The sequence below is a fragment of the Kwoniella botswanensis genome, chromosome 1 (genome assembly GCF_036426115.1).
Source record: "Kwoniella botswanensis chromosome 1, complete sequence".
In the NCBI taxonomy this organism is placed as follows: Eukaryota; Fungi; Basidiomycota; class Tremellomycetes; order Tremellales; family Cryptococcaceae; genus Kwoniella; species Kwoniella botswanensis.
Genome location: NC_088599.1, coordinates 4,901,148 through 4,919,684, shown reverse-complemented (window position 1 = coordinate 4,919,684; position 18,537 = coordinate 4,901,148). Strand labels below are relative to the sequence as shown.

At 44.1% G+C, this 18,537-nt stretch overlaps 6 protein-coding genes across 6 annotated transcripts; 4 read left to right on the top strand and 2 right to left on the bottom strand.

Annotated features, from left to right (window-relative positions):
• Nucleotides 1–395: 395 nt before the first annotated feature.
• Nucleotides 396–1,467, top strand: L199_001879 (uncharacterized protein; the record flags this gene model as incomplete). The annotated part of the gene is made up of 7 exons (XM_064887632.1): nucleotides 396–432; nucleotides 711–766; nucleotides 901–969; nucleotides 1,033–1,067; nucleotides 1,122–1,223; nucleotides 1,309–1,319; nucleotides 1,388–1,467. The coding sequence occupies 7 exons, from the start codon at nucleotides 396–398 to the stop codon at nucleotides 1,465–1,467; spliced, it is 390 nt and encodes a 129-aa protein (XP_064743704.1).
• A 430-nt stretch (nucleotides 1,468–1,897) lies between these two features.
• Nucleotides 1,898–3,358, bottom strand: L199_001878 (uncharacterized protein; the record flags this gene model as incomplete). Its single annotated transcript, XM_064887631.1, has 4 exons — nucleotides 1,898–2,485; nucleotides 2,702–2,938; nucleotides 3,137–3,269; nucleotides 3,339–3,358. The coding sequence occupies 4 exons, from the start codon at nucleotides 3,356–3,358 to the stop codon at nucleotides 1,898–1,900; spliced, it is 978 nt and encodes a 325-aa protein (XP_064743703.1).
• Nucleotides 3,359–3,721: 363 nt separating this feature from the next.
• On the top strand, nucleotides 3,722–5,283 carry L199_001877 (uncharacterized protein; the record flags this gene model as incomplete). The annotated part of the gene is made up of 5 exons (XM_064887630.1): nucleotides 3,722–4,015; nucleotides 4,094–4,197; nucleotides 4,286–4,385; nucleotides 4,535–4,783; nucleotides 4,879–5,283. 5 exons carry the CDS (start codon nucleotides 3,722–3,724, stop codon nucleotides 5,281–5,283), a joined length of 1,152 nt encoding a protein of 383 aa, XP_064743702.1.
• A 4,347-nt stretch (nucleotides 5,284–9,630) lies between these two features.
• Nucleotides 9,631–12,167, top strand: L199_001876 (uncharacterized protein; the record flags this gene model as incomplete). Its single annotated transcript, XM_064887629.1, has 3 exons — nucleotides 9,631–10,034; nucleotides 10,213–11,105; nucleotides 11,338–12,167. 3 exons carry the CDS (start codon nucleotides 9,631–9,633, stop codon nucleotides 12,165–12,167), a joined length of 2,127 nt encoding a protein of 708 aa, XP_064743701.1.
• Nucleotides 12,168–12,995: 828 nt separating this feature from the next.
• On the bottom strand, nucleotides 12,996–14,182 carry L199_001875 (uncharacterized protein; the record flags this gene model as incomplete). The annotated part of the gene is made up of 5 exons (XM_064887628.1): nucleotides 12,996–13,003; nucleotides 13,116–13,200; nucleotides 13,423–13,552; nucleotides 13,640–13,704; nucleotides 13,781–14,182. The coding sequence occupies 5 exons, from the start codon at nucleotides 14,180–14,182 to the stop codon at nucleotides 12,996–12,998; spliced, it is 690 nt and encodes a 229-aa protein (XP_064743700.1).
• Nucleotides 14,183–14,545: 363 nt separating this feature from the next.
• L199_001874 (uncharacterized protein) lies at nucleotides 14,546–18,066 on the top strand (the record flags this gene model as incomplete). The annotated part of the gene is made up of 7 exons (XM_064887627.1): nucleotides 14,546–15,202; nucleotides 15,265–15,316; nucleotides 15,395–16,655; nucleotides 16,722–16,790; nucleotides 16,847–17,672; nucleotides 17,757–17,784; nucleotides 17,903–18,066. The coding sequence occupies 7 exons, from the start codon at nucleotides 14,546–14,548 to the stop codon at nucleotides 18,064–18,066; spliced, it is 3,057 nt and encodes a 1,018-aa protein (XP_064743699.1).
• Between the last annotated feature and the right edge of the window lie 471 nt (nucleotides 18,067–18,537).

Genomic DNA, 18,537 nt, shown 5'->3' with positions numbered 1-18,537 from the left:
CCAACGGGAGTTGCCACCCGCTCACTCGTACCGTGACTCGTTGCAGATAACATCACATCATCCATCCGTACTTCTCATTCAGACATCAAACTCATACCGAATAACACAAGCATAATACACCAACCATACATCCAAGGTGAGTCTCTCATCCTCATTCTTTGACAGAATCACGTCGGGCATGAGATATACGCTGACCATTGACGTATCATCCCACTTACTTATCAACCAACCTTCCTGTCTTCCTCCGACACGCACGCGCCGCCTGACCACAATCATCCACAACGACATATCCTTCGACTCCTCGACATCTCGAACCCTCTAATCTGTACACGAATCAGTCAGCGATTCCCCACACTAACATTCAAGCACATATAATCTAATACATATCAGTCAACATGGTCCGAAGCAAGTTTAAGGATGAACACCCATTCGGTGAGTTATGAGTTACAACCAACCCATTAATTCGAGGATATTCCATCTGCCCCGTTATCAGACGCTTGTAGCTGATCTCCACTTCCTCTCTTCTTCCTATTGTTATCCTCTATCATTCGAATGCTATCAACAAATACACGCTCCCTCTTCCCGATATATGCGTTATCTTCGGATTACACCGTCTCACCAAACAACCTAATCTTATCCACCTTCCTTCCTCTGGTTACTCTCATCGCGACCTTGTCTACCTATATCATCATATTGCTCGGCGATACTAGACAAACGAAAGGCTGAAGCCGAGAGGATCCGTCAAAAGTACAATGATAGAATTCCAGTGAGTCCATCACCGGTCATTCCTTTCACTCTCAACCACGGTCTTCCTTTGCATATCATCTTCCATCTCACCTATTCAGTCTCGCATATATACCATCTGATCTTCACTAGCTAACATCATTCTTGAACAATCAGGTAATCTGTGAGAAAGCCGAAAAGAGTGATATCCCTACGATCGACAAAAAGAAGTACCTTGTCCCATCTGTGAGCTCACATTCTTCTACTACTTCTATCAGGTGTAAGAATAGCTGACATTGCGAATCATAGGATCTCACCGTTGGTCAGTTCGTTTATGTTATCAGGTGAGCTTTTCCAAGACTGTCGATTATGAAGTAAGCTAACACAATATACTGTAGAAAACGAATCAAGCTCGCTCCCGAGAAGGCAATCTTCATCTTCGTAGATGATATTCTCCCTCCTACTGCTGCTTTGATGTCTGCGATCTACGATGAGCACAAGTGAGTTGTTCAATCTCAGGTGTTGTGATAGATTATGAATTGCCGAATAGTGCTGACTATGTGTGCTTGTTTCTTAACTCTACAGAGACGAAGATGGTTAGCTATAACCTCTCCTACCAACATCAAGTGGTATTATTAGCTGACAATCATCACTGTTTTCACAGGCTTCCTCTACGTCCTCTACGCTTCGGAGAATACATTTGGTGATTTGGCTCAATACGAAGTCAAGGATGATGAAGAGTAAACTTGTCTATGGAATGCTGTAGGGGATTGTGGAGAGGATCGAGGATCGAGGTGGAGTCTGGAATTGGAACGGGAATGTCTTAGGAGGAAAGGTATGAAACAAAGAAGTTGAGAGAAACACCCCTACTCTTCGTTTCGAATTTGTTTAGTTTATTTGATCTCGTTTAATGGTTTGGTTTGGTGTGGTGTGGTGATTTGTGTATGAATTTTGTATTATTTCTAATTCTCCTTCAGCGAGATGTGATATGTGACCAGAGTGAGAAGAACAGAAACAAAGCGTTGAGGTATGAGTAAATCATCAAGTCAACTTATTCCTCAAAATATTGATGGAAAAACGGAGCGATAATTGCAAGATTGTTCTCAGTATCCATTGCTATGGTATATGAAAATGCATAAATGTATATATACATATAAATACAACAAAACGCCAACTACTCTTCATCATCAACTTGCATCTCTTCAGCACCAGCCGCAGAAGGTCTCTCTTTCCTAACTTTCAGTCCCTTCATCTTTCTACCTTGCATCTTTGACAGATCCTGTCTCTCCAAATGTAATTTACCGACCTTATCACCCATGCTGTCAGTTTCGATGTTCTTCTTCTTCTTCCCTAATCCACTTTCTACATCACTCTTAGCTATCTTAGGTCTCTTCAAAGACATCTTCAACATCTCTTCATCCGCATCCTGTACTCTCCTTACCGCAAAATCGATCGATGGTCCCATCTCCGTTAACTGTAACTTAGGTACCTTACTTCCCGATGCAAGAAGTTTAACGGTATATACTCTAAAGTGAATTTTGGGTAAGTTTTTGTCTGTACTTTCATCATGATCTTGAGGAAGGGGACCAGCAGTGATTGAGATGACATGTTCAATACCGCCAATTAAAGGGATTTCACTTAAGGCATGACCATTGTAGAAATCGAGTAAGAATGATTTGATGAGTTGGTATTTTGGATGAGTATCGAAGAGATCGGAGTGGAAGACCATTAGTGGTCGGATACCAACGGATGATTTTGGTGACTAAAGTGGGATTTTATTGACATGTGGTGATTAGCTTGCTGGACCTATAAGACGTGGTTATATCACAGATGTAGGGGAGGTAGCTATTCTAGACATTTCCCTCTACAGCTGCTAGTAGCTGTGTAGCCATCTAATTCTCATTCCCGCTTGGATCGTGCTCCCAAAGTCTTCCTCCTATTTATCTTATTAATAACGGTGAAAATGATCCTCACTCACATCAAACTCGCCCATACCTTTGAACCCTTCCACACCCAATTCCAGCATATCCAACACCCTCCCATCGAACATCCTCGTGAATACCAAATTATGAGGTCTCTTCTTACTGTGTAAGCCAGTCACGAACAAGCTCGCATCGTTCTTGTTGGAGAAGAACTCGAGGGAGGCTGTATCTTCGAATGGGTGAATATCGTTTTTACGAGAAAAGTTGATTCCGTGAGGTTGTTTGAGGGCGTACTGTTAACGGAAAAGGGCTGTCAGTATAATATCACTCTGATAGTAAGCATGTAGAATTGTCTCGCAGATGGATCAATGGATCGGTGGTTGGACCATTCAATATCCAGAATCCGAATTTCCACCCTCAAGTCTCAAAAGAACACACTAAGACTAGGTAGCGCAGAGAGTACATATATGTATGAAATGTGTAAAACTCACCAAATCCTTCATGACATTCCTAACGATATCACTCGTACTCTGTCCCCTAACGAAAATCGCAGTTTTCTCATTCTCCACCACCTGAGGTTCTCTCTCTTTCAAAGCTCGTTTCACTCTGGCATTTTTAGGTTTTCTGATTCAAGAAAGAATGAGCTATTGCTATAGGCTGAACATCTGCAAGAACACGATAGGTCGGACTTACATGGTTCGAAGCATCGACATCTTGACCGCACCTGACTTGCTTTTCTTCTTGCCTGTTCTACTAACACTTGTGCAAGTCTATGAATACTGAAGTGTTCAGCTATCTACCTACTCTGTTGCGCGGACAGTGGCAATGAGATTTTTGAAAAAATAATTCTGTTCAACAGTATGTGACGGAATCAAATTTGTTTATACCTCCACTTCATTCACATAGCGGAGATGACCGCCAACTCATCCTCAACTGGTGATCGAGTGAATCAAGGACCATTACATCAACCTCTCCGAGTAATCTGTGATCTACCAAGTGATATATATCGCATACTCACTCTAACAGATTGTACAGTAACAGCGATCCACCAAAATCGCAGTCACAGCTACTCTACAATGCCAGACTCTACTTCTTCGATGCCTCCACCCCCTGTTGCAGGCTTTCAATCAGCCTCCTCACTCCTCAAGACTCAAAATACCAATTCCCCTTCGACCTCATCAGGATCTTTAAGGAATGCCTCAGGTGGCCAGCCTCCTATTCCTATACCCGTACCGGATTTGCCTGGACCTTCATCAGCTCCTATCAACGGAAACGGTATGACGGCGCAGGCGCAGGCCGGTCCATCGACTAGTAGACCTATCAATAGACCGGCAGCAGGGAAAAATAGTATAATATATAATAGCGTGCAGGTTTGTCCCCTTCCTGTCATCAATTAGCTGCCAAGTCAACGTGAGCTCAGCTAATCAAGATGTGCTGTATATGATTAGAAACGTAATCCAGTCTTGGGGTCTATAAAGAACGTTTCAGTGGAGATAGGAGATATAGTAGCTGATTATCAAGTTGGTACACATAATGGGGTTTTGTTCTTGAGGTGGGTCAGAATCGATAACACTCAACTTAAACACTGATTGAGATGATCATGATAGACATACTGATGTATGATTTCTGTACTTGTGTAGTTTGAAGTATCATCGATTACATCCTGAATATATACATCAAAGGATAGAGAAGATGAAGGGGAATTATAATTTGAGGATCATTTTGGTTTTATGTGATGTGGTGAGTGCATGTTTCTCCTCTGGAAATGTTATCCGGGCATATCAAAGAATAATCTCATCGTTACAATCTGTCCCCTGTACACGCTCAATCGATCGTCCCTTCATCACGTCGGTACGTCCACTATACTAACGTGATTGATTCTTATATAGGCAGAACATCAACAATCGCTTCGAGAGCTCAACAAAATAGCGATCATCAACGAATACACCGTATTTGTAGCATGGTCAAACGAGGAGATAGCTCAATATTTAACATGTTTCAAATCGTTTGAACATAAATCTGCGGACAGTCTGAAAGAGAGAGTACAGCAGACTTATCATGATCAATTACAACATGTTTTAACGTCGGGGAGGAAAGTCAATAAGACGGATGCTGATAATCTGGCGGCTCAATTCGGGGTGAGTAATATCCCAGCTTCCCTTGATTTTTGAAGATGTCACACGGTATATATCTGTAGATAACCATACTGATTTTTCCCATGATCTACGGGAAGTCATTCGCCAATATATCTCGACAACCTTCCAAGATCCTTTCTAATGTGAAAGGTCTAGGAGCTACTAAGGTGACTTCTTTAGTAGACGCATTCAATAAACCTTTCCTCGTTGGCGGGTTGAAAACTACTACGGATACGACAGCTTCGAGAACAGAGGATGGATCGGACAGCAATGAAAAGACCAGTGAGAATATAGGTAGTCCAGATTGGCCAGTTGATGAGGACGAAGAAGAACAGGGAGAAGAGGAAGAAGCTATACCTGAGAATAGACGAGGTAGGAGGCATAGTCCCAGTAGGTCACCTGGGTTGAGTCCTGAACCTAGAGATCAGGATGTATGGCAGGATCCTTTAGATCTGGAAGATGAGGATGGTGAGCCAAGTTCGAAGAGAGTCAGGGTAGATTGAGCTGTTGTATGCATGTATGTGCTGTACAGTATTGCATATCGGTCTGAGGAGATTGATATCGTGTCATACAGGAGTTTGATCAACAACTTCAGCAGCATCTCATGTGATTGCGTTTTAGGGTTTCACAGCATGGTGAGACGTCTCGAGATCACACTCCGCATCGGTCCGGCGCCAAACTTAGCTGTGCATAGAAATAGCATCAAGTCCTGCTGGTATCGGCGCCAAGTGCAATCCAAGCTACAGTAAAAAGGCTACAGTAAACATGCCAGTCCACAAAGGGGTAAGTAAAGGGCATACTGTACTGTATTCGTTTCATCCCCTTCTTCCCACATACGCACTGACCTCGTTTCGTCGGAGTCTAGAAGAATGGGATATGAATAGGTCGTGACATGTGATCATGGGAAAGTTCTGGTTGTAATGGTCGTTCCTTGGTTCCCGATTCCCATGATCGAATGAGCTCGGACCCAGTAAAGTATCCAGACAGTTCCTGCTGCTCGAACGCGATCAACAAGTACGTACACCATCAGGAGTAAGATACTGATAAGTGCAAAATAGGCATGTGGAAGTGACGGATATCATGTATAGTTTCGGATGCATTTGGGCAGTGAGGTGTGGGAGCCAGGTGAATGCAGGTATCTGAGCATAGGAAGCAATCTGGAAATCCTTCGTACCGCCTCGTCATGCAGTTGTCCGTGTGGCACTGAGTGTAATTGCTCGGCTGGATAATCACGCTGTACTCGACTAGGTTGTGTAAAGCGATTTAACCCCTCTATCAAAGAAGTTATGTATCTTCAACATATGGATATACCAAGGTCTGTCATCTGGATGAAAGTGATACCCTCTACACTCCTTCGTTCGTCCTCTCCGAGATGTCACCCCTAAAATACGTGGCTGAAGAAATTTGCTGGAGTTGCTGTGATTACTTCAACCCTTGAGGATGGGGATTTTGCTTTTCGAGACTGTACCGTACCGATCTTGCAATAAATACGAGTATTGTAAATGGATCAAGCGTGAAGTTTGTCACGAAGCAACAACGGACTATTCGTCAATTCGTCATTCAACGAGGGAGTTCCCCATTATCTGAGTGAAGTATGTACTGTTTTTTAATTCACATCTTGTCTGCATTCTCAAACGAGGACATGTGGCAGCCTCCTGGGGTTCCTTGTCGGCATTCAAGTTGCATACAGTGTATGTCCCTAGGGATATCGATTGCTGTCTATCCTGTAGCGAGCACCTTAAACTCTTGCTCTGATGGAGAACAGCCGTATGGCGTAGAGAGCGCAAAGTATTTGATCAAGATTGTATACCATGACTCCTCAGCAGACTTGGTATCCGTATAATACATTGACAAAGAATCTCATGATGAGTATGGCTCGAAGCATAATCTCAAACGGGATCATTCGGTAGCTCAACTGAACAGTATCAATATTGGGTTTAACTACTTCACTTGATTGACCGATAGACACGAGGGTCGATTGCTGTTCTCACATCTTGATAACAAGTAATCAGCAGTGATATGTACGCGTCTTCCATAATGCTTCCGACTATAATCTTCTTATGTCATGCTCAAGAGGTGTATACCTGATTGTATATCACACGCAACTGTTCACATGTGCAAGTACAACACAATTTGTGTGCCACACAGCCAATTCCTACTTTATCAAGATTTCGTTTTCGGCGATCATCATTGTATCGAGAGTTAACAAAACAAATGATCTGTATTGTGCACTATAGTAGCTTGAAAGTGTTGATTGTGGATTACAAAAGTGAATTTATACTTTCGATTGATCGTGTCTCCAAACCGCTTTACCAGGTACCAACATTCCCATTCCAACAACGTCTGAAACGTACTAAGTCTGCAAGGGTCCGGATCAAATCGTCCAACCCAATCGTCATTTCATTTGTTGATTCGCTTGAGTGAAGTTCTTTTGTACTGTACTCCTTTTCGTAGTGGTTGGTGTTTGTCGGCCACGGTGGATTGCAATGTGATGAGATCTGATCAGAAGTCGATTCATATGGAGAAATCAACAAATTTATCCTTCTCATGCTACAGTAGATGGTAGACATTCCAGTTTCTTTGACACATATAAACAATAGCTCTTGCTGGATGTAGCTCAATATCTATTCGGAAGCAACCTGAAGCGAGCTCTTTGTTGGAATTGGATGCAAAATCAGCTGGTACAAGATTCACATTCAACACATGATCAGCAAAGTCTGTTCGCTCTTCTCTCTTTCTCTTCGCTCGCCCCTTATACCGATACTTCGGTACCACACTAACCACAGTGATTCAAATCCTTATCTCTCTGACGTTTTGCCCCACATCTTTCCACTTGGTTATTGGCTGTTCGGTTTGGAAGTCTCGGTTTTGGGGTACCAAAATCCCTTTTTGATCGGATTGATCGACGATGAAACATCAGGAGAAAAACGTTTTTGATCGCCCTGATCGTGTGTACTAGGGACCCCACCTAAAAAATCCAATTTACACGTTGTATACATCTCATCTTGGCACCTGCACGTCTTATCATTCCAGTCAAGTCAGCTGGGTGGGCAGTGGCTGGTGAGGTGATTCATTATGTTAGCATGTGATTAGGTCCGGCCGGATTCCGGCTTGATACTGTAGATAGCAATCAATGATCAGTGCTTGATGCTTGATGTCCGATTGCTTCGGTTTAAGTCACAAGGGTCTTCATCTTTAGTACTCGCGGTGAGAGATCTGCTGAGTTTGACGTATACCCCATGTAAAGGCTACCACGAGTCTAGCTGTATGGGTGACCGATCAAGCTAAGATAATCAGATCGACGAATGTCGCAGTCACATCACTGTCAAAGGTCGAGGTAACAACGTGTTTTCTTCATTTTCTGCTCTCTTGATTGATTCGTTGATCGATTTCGTCTGAGCGGACAACAGGCGCTCGGAAGTAATCTGCAGACAAGAACGTCATCGCCTCCTTTGATTGTAAGATGATACATGACACATTCAACATCAAACCCCCTTTGACCGTCGTTCCTTGATCGGTCATGGTGGTCGGTGCACTCACCGATAAAATGGACCACCTCCACCACGCTTTTTTGGCAATGAAATTCGGCGTAAAGCGCTTGTGCGCAACTCCTTCGCCCTTTTCACCGTAGATTCAGACCGTGCTCTTTCCCCCGGTAGCTTACTGCGAAATTGGAATGGAGCTATATCTCTGATGGGGGGCTTACAGTTTCATATGTCAAAGAGCGTAAAATACGCCTCACCATCAAAAAACATCAAACATCAAACATCAATCAACCTTTCAACATCTAATCAATCACTTACTTCCTCCTTCCTCCCGGTCCGAATCAGCCCTACTTAACATATCAGCCTTTTGTCCCATGCTCATGCTCCTCATGGCGAGATGCATGAGAAGCATGAGCATGACCAAAAGACGTGGACAAAACGCGACTATCTCCTGATCGCGCTAATTCAAGTCGGAATTGTACCGAAAAGAAAAGACTTCACTATCTATTCAACTTTTTGACATTAACGTTCGAACTGACGTTAACCGAGTGATACTGCTATTTGGTACTGATGTGATTCCTTTGAGTCGATACTCGTTGACTAACTAGTTTGTATGATCATACTGTATGTGCATACAGAACATCTATAAAGGGTTCGGATCTCCTTATTCTTCTTTTTTCCTTTTTCTCTTGATCCAACACAGACGTATGCTATACACATACTCACCTATTCCTCATCTTTGTTCAACACAAACAATAAACCATATACACACCACAACCACACCAAACCACACAACAATTGTTCGTGATCGTGATCAAATTCTTTTCGGTCAATCTTCCGATTACACTATCAAGGTACTAAACTCAGACGACATTACTTCGCCACCCCCTCCTTGGTTCGGTCTACCTTCCTACGAGATATCTTCATCCACCCGTCCTCTGGAATACTGCCTGATCAATCTAATCTGATCACTTCAGATCAAAATTCAATCAATTGATCAACCTCACGGTCTGATTAGAGACAATACGAAACGTTTCTGATCAGTTGATGATATAAGAACCTGACCAAAGGAAAGAACTCAGAGTCGAATTTCATCCATTCCCATCTTTTCCCCATCGTTCATCACTTCATACAATCGCTCCACACAAACAAGATATCGTCTTCCTCACACATATACATACATAGGATTTCTCTCTTCATATACACCGGCGGTACTTTGAAACGTGATTGTTTCAATTCGATTCATCAATCTACATCTCTTACTCACTATCTATCCAACGCCTCCCCCTTTTTCCACTGTGTGTGTTGTGTTCATACTTGGAGCGACTCTCGCCTTCGCTCTCACACCGAGTGTAGCTGAACGCGATGTTTGCATTACCATCAACACCCACTCCAAAAACACGTCAAACAAACTGGTCTTCGATAAGATATAACAGCACCGCTGCTGCTACTGCAAATGCAACTCCCACTCCCAACACAACCACAACGACAAACTCTCTTGTTCAACCAATCGACATTGAACTTGAAATTGATCCTCAATTAACACAATCACAAACATCTTCTCCTCCAACTTCGTCTCTTCGTCAGACGATACCATCCTCTTCGCCTTTTGTTCATCACCAAAGGATCATATCCACCTCACCACCACCTTCGCTCGAGAGAAACTTGCACACAAGTCCAATGCAGCCTCCATACCCCAACACGCCTTCACCACAATCTTACGGTCTAAGTGGTACAGTCATTGTCAACGAACCTTCGTCGATCATGCAGTGAGTTTATCGTTTCATCTTCACTTTCTTTTTGTTCCTTGTACATCTTAAAACGATGATCCATGATCTACGATGTACCGATTAATCAGATCTGCCATCATTGTGGCTATGCAAATTATGGTAAAGAGCGACATCGGCTGACTGTACTTCTTTTTTTACCCTTTTGCCGATCAAATAGGTCTCATGCTAGTGAAACCGACTGTGGTTCTCATTCTCATTCTCAATCCGATGTCTTCATGTCTCATGCTGTACCAAAGAACTCTAAGCCTGCTCTACGCCCCTCACTATCACACAATGGTGTTCAAAATGCACCTTCACCTTCTTGGCCTAGAAGAGTCATGACTACCGGATCTTCCTTCCCACCTCCTCCACTTCCTACCTACTCCTTTGATGATCGGCTAAATGGTAACAGCAACAATAACATCAGCAATGTCCGACAGCAGAGTGTACCCCTCATTGCGCCCGCTGTCAATTTCTCGGCCTCGACCTCTTCTTCATCGGCTGTTTCCGATAACAATAATACTTCCAATGGTTCTATTGTTCATGGTAACAATCACCATCAAAATCAGAATCAGACTCAATCGACACACGAGGTTGACACGCCTTATCTATCAAATACATCATCGACTAACTCAACTACAAATACAAATACATCACACCCTCATCATCACCTTGCCACTCATCCTTACCCTCATCCTCATCCTCATCCACACCAAACATACTATACTCATCCTCACGAGGAACACCAACACCAACAACCACATTACCCTGGTCCAATTTCATACGACGGTTATCCTTCCTCGACAACATCACCTTGGCAACAACCAATGTCAACCATCCTTCCCTCTCATCACCATCAACAACAACAGCAATCCCCTTACCATTGGGGCATGCACCATATGGCCATCCCTCAAAAGCAGGACGAACCTATCCTCGCTCCCGGTGAGCTTCCAGCTCCTAGACCGCCCATGTCTTATGCTGCTCTCATCGGTGAAGCTCTACTGCTCGCTCCTCCGCCTCATCAACTGTATGTTTCTGAAATATCTGATTCGATCAAGAAGAGATATCCCTGTGAGTTTACTTGATCCTAAAATCTTATCTGTCCTTATGCTTTGTGGTACTTTCCTTTTTTGCCACCCACCGTATACTCCATCATGTTGACTGCCCTTATCGTCTGACCACCACACAAACTGTACCATCTTCATCAATCACACAATCATTCCATCCTTGCCGTCACTCCCCTGTCCTCACGCACGGATACGTTTGGATTTTGAGCTGACGAGATGATTCTGCTTTTCAATAGACTACCGACAAAACCCTACTAAGATTTATAACGGAGTACGACACCAAACGTCGATGTGCAAAGCCTTCGTCAAGCTACCTCGACCATTCGGTGATCAATCTGGCGGTGCACGAAAGTGGGCCATTCGAGCAGGTTGCGAAACCTGGTTTGCAGGTGGTGGATACCATCCACCATCCTCTACACCTCCTTCGACCAAACCACCTAAAGTAGGTGGTAAAGCTAAGAGCACCGCACGAGCCAAGCATCTTATCATCGGTACTTCTGCTGAAGATAAGAAAGCTAGAGGTATGTTTGGTGGTGGATATCCTGATTCTGGATCATCAGGTGAAGGTCCATCTTCCGGTCCTGCATACGATGGTTCTTCTAGACCATTAAGCCCTTACTCTCAATATGGTCAACACCAAGCATCATCCGGTACAACGGGTTACGGTGCACCTGCGCCACCTCCACCTAACGGACAGCATTTACCTCCAGGTTACCACTATATTCCTATTCCCCCCGCTCACGGTCACCCACAACCAAACCAACCGGTCTATGTACCTATCTGGGGACCATACGTCCAACAACAAGGTAATCCCAACGCCAATGGTGGTTCGTATTATCAACAACAAGGTAGTGAATCGCCCGAACAGACTTCATGGGGTAGAGGAGGAGGAAATGGACTTGAAACTCGATCTAACGACGGTACACATGTCAGCTCAAGTTACGATGAAGTCAAGATGATGCCTCAGTCTCAATCTCAACAACAAATCGGTTCACCTGCTCCTTCTGTCCATTCGATCGGCAGATCTATCCATAGTTCTCATGGTGCTTCACCTGAGACTATGTGATCCGCGATGGTATATCTATATCTCATCTTTTGTCATCTCCGCTCTTGTAACAAAGAAATAGATTCAAATTCAACTAAATCAACGATACCGATACACGACGATAATCAATGATGATTCACTGCTTCCTTTCTTATATACTTGTGAATAAATCTGATCGTCTTGCGATAACATCGTTGTATACTGTTATATCTTTTGATATTGATCTTTCATCTTGTCTTTCTTGGGAGTGTTTCCTTTTTTTTCTTATGGTAGGAGTCGGTTCTCAATTCAATTTGATTGATCTCCTTGACAGCTAGCTCTCTGGTAGATGACTAGACCTGTCAGAAGATTGATCGAAGTTGAATTGGGATGAAAGATTCATGTCTGAGTGTTTAATCATCTATAAATATTACGATCTTCTTTCTGAGTAATACATTATATAAAATTTTCCTCTTTCCCTTTCTTTGTTTCTGATCTGGATCTTCTCGCGTGGTCCTCAATTTGTTAGATGGTATTTGAATGATATGGATATGGTGATATGGATATGGATATGATATGTATCAAAAACGATATGGTTTGAAAACCAACCATTCGTATTTCAATTTGCATGATAGCAATGATAGCAAATCAATAGGGGTGATAGTCGAGTGATATGAGTGCTCGGTGCGTATACTATTAGTGTGTCAAGTTCACTTGTCTTTCCATAATTGTACGTTATGAAGATACCTCCGAGTTGTAATCATCACCATGAGAATGGAGCAGATAGCAATGATGTATAAGTACATGTATACATGATGGTACAATGCCTCATCCAGGCTGAAGACTTTGGATCTATATAAAGTCGATGAATTACAAATCTGCGATAGGTTAATAAACCGAGAATAGTAGTCAGTATTCCCCCTTTCATCTGATAATTGATATAACAAAAGGATAGAAGAATGAGAAAGAGAAAAGGGAGGAAGAACTCACAGTAATCTGGTTTCTTTACGTTGACACCATGCTCGGACAAAGCCAAACTTAGATCGTCCATTGTTAATACTACGCGATTACGATCCTGCGTTGACGACAGATAGACAGGAATTGATCAGCTGAACGTTCTTTCTCCATGTGAATTGAATTTTGAGCCATCGAAATCGAAAGAAAAAAGTAAGAAGAGAAAGGAGTGTGGATGGATGGTGTGAGATCCACCGGGCCCATTGCCGAATTACAGCATATTCGAATACTGCTACAATCCCACATCCAGTTTTCTGCACGGAATCGACGTGGAATAACTTACCACACCACCAGTATTCGGTCTACCTCTCCCACCTGCATTCGTACCGTTCACACGTAATTTGGCAAATTGATATGCGTCTCTTGATAAGTCGGAGATGAACTTCTGGGCTGATAATGACAACAAACGTTTTCTATCATCCCAAGATAAGGCTGAGTCAGCGGTTTACTATTACCACGATGAGTCAAGGAATGATAGACGAGAGAGAATTCCAACTTACAGTCTAGGATCTGAACATTCGAATCCTGATCTCTGTAAGTAATATTCCGTGACTTCTTCAGGTATCTACGACCCCCCAGAGTAATCAGCTTGTTTGTAATATATGAAATTGTTTACTAGATGTGTATGGTACATGACATACCAGAGGTTTATACCCATCTAACATTTTCAAGAAATCTACCAAACTTCTATCTCTCCTTTCTAATTCCTCTGCACGTCTGGCAGCGAACAGTTCAGTCAAATCAGGTCGAGTATCTTCCTCTTCCACTGCGTTTGCGTTTGGTTTATCCATCGTACCGTTCGCTTTCGACTGATCAACATTAGTGTCTGCTTCTGTAGTTTCTCCGTTCGCCATAATTACGTCTTCTGATTGACTCGGAACATTGTTTCGAGGGGAAGATGGCCCTGCTTCTGCATTGGTACTTGCAGTTGAGAGTGTACCGTTCTGGGTGGGTGGGTTGATGGGCTGAGATTGAGATTGGGGTTGGACCTCAGCTGGAGTGAGTTGGGAGGGCGATGAGCCTGCGATGGTTGGGTCTGACATTGTTGATGGTATATATATGTATATGGGTTGACTGATACAATGGATGGATCGATGATTGTTTTTGTGGTCCAGAGTCAACCTTGGTAACTAACTTGGTGAGAGAGGAGGTGAAGCTACCTTCGTTGAGGGATGGGTGTACCGTGGGAAAGTAAGTTTGGGTGGTGAGGTGGGTGTGCGTCATCTTTCAGTTTAGTCCCAGTCCAGGTGCCAAGTTGTCAGTTCAACTTCGGATTCATTCACGATCAACCTTGTATTGCAGCCTTACAAATCTTATTCCTCCTATAACACACTTATAACACGCATCAATTCGATGCCTTGTTCATCTCCATCACATCGTATCTCTTGACATCATCGACTCACACCATGTCAGACAATAAACCCTCGACATCGCCACCAGTCGATCAAGATCCATCTGCAGCTACACCGACAATAGGTGGTGGAGGGGGTCAAGGCGTATTTCCCACCACGACTGGTACAGCGTCTTCTTCAGGTTCTTCAACACCTATCAACTATGACGATACGGCCTTGAGATCACCTTCACCGAGGAAACCTTCAAATATCAACTTCTTAGGATTGGGTGTACCATCTCAAACTTCCTCGGGGACTACAGGATCGTCAGCAAGTCCTGCGCCAGCACCTACACCTTCTTTGACAGTTACGACTTACCCACATCTAGCACATTACATCTTCGGCTTATTACAAAATGTCAATATATCACCTACGAAGCCTGCCACTTCCTCAGCGACAGGTCAGCACCCTTTAAGCGTTTCTTCCTCTGGAGAATCAGATGAGGATGATTCTCCCTCACCACCGCTTATAACCTCCACATCATCTACCGATGATATCAATCCTACACTACAGACTCCCAAGAAGCAGACGACCTCAAGATCGGAGACGGTCGGAGGTATATCAGGAGCAGAAAGGGATGGTCTGGTGAAGAAGATAGTGGAGCTACTAGATAACGAGGACGAAGAGAAGGTCAAGGATGTATTGAAGCCATTTATGGGCGATCTGGCTAAAGTGAGCTAACTTTCGAGTGTCTTCATTGGTATCAACCGTAGCTGATAGTCATGCTATATCAGGATGAGATTCTTATGGATCAAGTTTGCTTAGACTGCATGCATAGGAGGAAGGGTAAGTGGACTTGCTCTCACGTACACACGTGTATCATTCATCATCATTCTTCTCGCTGACATGTCTATCCCACTGCAGACGACGTCGAACAGGTCCCCTATGCACCTCATTTCACTCCCTCTCGTGCCAGAGGGTCACCCAACCCCGCCGTCGCGCATCCCCTACGGCCGTTCACACCCACTAGAGTACCCTCTTTCCGTAATCGAACTCCTCTGGGTCGACCTCACTCTCCCTCACCCGCCCTTGCTCAGCCTGCTCCTCCTACTGTACCGTCTAACCCAGCTGCACCAGCTTCATCATCAGGGCACAGCGCCTCTTCCGGCTCACCCGTCATCTCACCTCGAATGCTCAATGCCAAAGCGGCCACTTTCAGTCCTACAGCTCGAGTTGCTTCCGCAGGATCAACTTCCAGTAATCCAGCAGGAGGCGCAACTACTGGTTCCACTCCTTTCCTACCTTCTGATCCATGGAAAGATATCACTTCGGACAATCCACCCAGATCAGCTTCGCCGTTTGGTGCGATAGGTCCAACCAGTATGTCAAGAACCAATTCAAGTATAGCCATCGCTGCACCGTTATTTAGCGATCGATCTTCCCCATTCCACTCACCAATGGGAACACCTAACCGAACAACCATCAAAATGCCTGACGTATTCAACTCGCCTTCAGGAGCCAATACACCTACGTTCAGCCGAACATCTTCTTATAAAGGTGTTATACCTGATGATGACGATGACGATGAATTCTCTCCTTTCGGTAAAGGTTTACCTAAGCTACATCATCAAGATCCCTCATCTTATCTGAACACCGAAGCCAAGCCATTCTTACCGTTCGGATCATCCTCAGGGTTGAACACGGCTAACTCGAATGATGGATATTCTGAATCTTCCTTTGATTCTTCAATGGGACAACAGGGCGAAATGACCGACGAAGAATTCGCTGGATCAGGTATGACACCCTTAGATGTACTTTGTTCAGTGTTCACCTCGGTACCAAGATCAGAATTGGAAGATGCGTTACATCGTTCAGGATATGATTTCGAATCTGCCATGGGATACTTGGTATCTCAACATACCCACCATCCACGATCTGGCGCCTCGACTCCCCAGAGAGTATCATCTCCTCGACCGTTACTTGGTGTAGGGAATAGAGGTGGAGTAGGTAGTGTGATGGGACATCATGCTCCCGAAAGAGGATATTTCCAACAAGGTGGGAGATCGTTCAGAGGTGATATGTCGCCTGGTTTCGTTGGCGGAACGAGAAGTCCCGGTGGGAATGCCGGGAAGATGTGTAGGTATTTCTTAGCTGGGGAATGTAGGAGATCAGATTGTAGATTTAGGTGGGTCATTTCATCCACTCATTCAAAACGCGGAGAATAATCACTGATGAGTGTGGGACCAAATAGCCATGATATCGATAGAGCGTTGTGCAGGTTTTGGCTACGAGGCCACTGTGCAAAAGGACCTAATTGCGAGTGAGTCAGCTGTAGGAAGCGAAGTATCCACAACCCCAGCTGACTGGCATCCATAGATTCTTACATCAATTACCAAATAATCTCGACCCCAATGCATTATCATCTGCAATGTCACATGTGGAAATATCTTCCGATGGCTATGCTCAACAATCATCATACACACCCGCCGACGAGTTCCCTGATTTGCTGTCAGCTAAGATCGGAAGGGGAGCGCGATTTGACCCTTCGCGAAATCGGTTCGCCAATGCTGTCAAGAGAGCTACACCAGGTCCTGCTCCGACTTTCCAAGTTTCCGGGATGCGCCAATCCCCTTTACTTGCTCATGGCCAAGTATCCTCACCGAACATCTCACCTTCACTAGTGGTGGCTCTACCCAAACCATCATCACGTATCAAATTGCGTCCACCAGCTTTATTACCTACCCTAAAGACCGGATCGGCAACGAACGAGCAGTACATGTCCACTCGATCTACCGCCATTAGACTAGGTCACGCACGTAATGCCTGTCTTGCTCGAGCGGCTGATGCCTTCCGCCGAGGGGATGGAGCGGCGGCCAAGCGATTCTCAAGAGAGGGTAAAGCGTTGAATCAACGTATGTTGAATGAGAGTTCGGAGGCTGCTCAGGTCCTGGTGAGAGAAAGGAGGATGGAAGCTCAGTTGGCCATCAGAGAACGAGATCCTTTGTGGTCTGATGATCCGACGGATAGATCTGAGAGGGGGAAAGAATGTGCCGGAGGATTGGGAGTGATCATGGGTACTGCCCCGCGATCTGTGCTTGGCGGAGAACTATTAAGTTCGGCAGAGAGAGTCGAGGCCCTTTTGGATCTGCATACGTTACATGGTGGCGAAGGTCAGGAAATCGCTGGACAGTTCTTAGCTGAGGTGAGTGAGATGTTTCTTCAAGGTGTACGATTTGTGGAGGGAAGGGTAGCGTGATCTGGTGCTGATGCAATTCGTGGATGATAGCTTGAAAGAGAGAATTTCAGAGGACTTGGTGAGTTTTGTATAAATGTCAATACCACATCCCATCTCTCGATCTTATTACAGATATTCCATCGTCTTCCATTGACATCCATCTTTTGAGTGACATCTGATATATTGCACTATAATAGCATACATCGTGATAGGCGAAGAAAAACATGTAGGATCTCAAGATCCTCTGAGGGGAGCATCGAAAGTGAGATTGGGGACTAGTATAAAGCAAGTTCTGGGTGAATGGGGTTACGCATGGAATGAGAATGCAGGTGTGATCTGTGTGGATCCTTGTAGGTTTTGACAGAAGGGTGAGTACTTGTTGGGATATCGAGATGTTTGTTTTGTGTATCTTCAGGCTGATTTGGTGATTATACTCTGTTGTACATAGAGAAAGGGGATTCGAACAATGGATGATGGCAGGAAGAAAACGATTGAAATGCAAAATAAGATACCCAGATATAATCGGATGTTCTACAATACTAAACCCTCCTACACCACCTTGAACATATATATACCACAAATCGAGAGAATGATAGAATAAGAGCAAGATGAAGATTGGTAGAACGATATGTTGTTGTCAAGTTTAATTTACAATTTAATGTACGAAGGTGCAGAAACATAAAGAATGGTAGGCTCAGGAATGGACTTTGAGGTAGGGCAGAAAACGGGGAATGGGAAATAGAAAATGGAGGAAGGTGGACAGGATGTGTGAAAACGTGGATGATTTGATAGCTTATGATCATGAACAAGAGGAAAGGAAGAAAGAACCAGA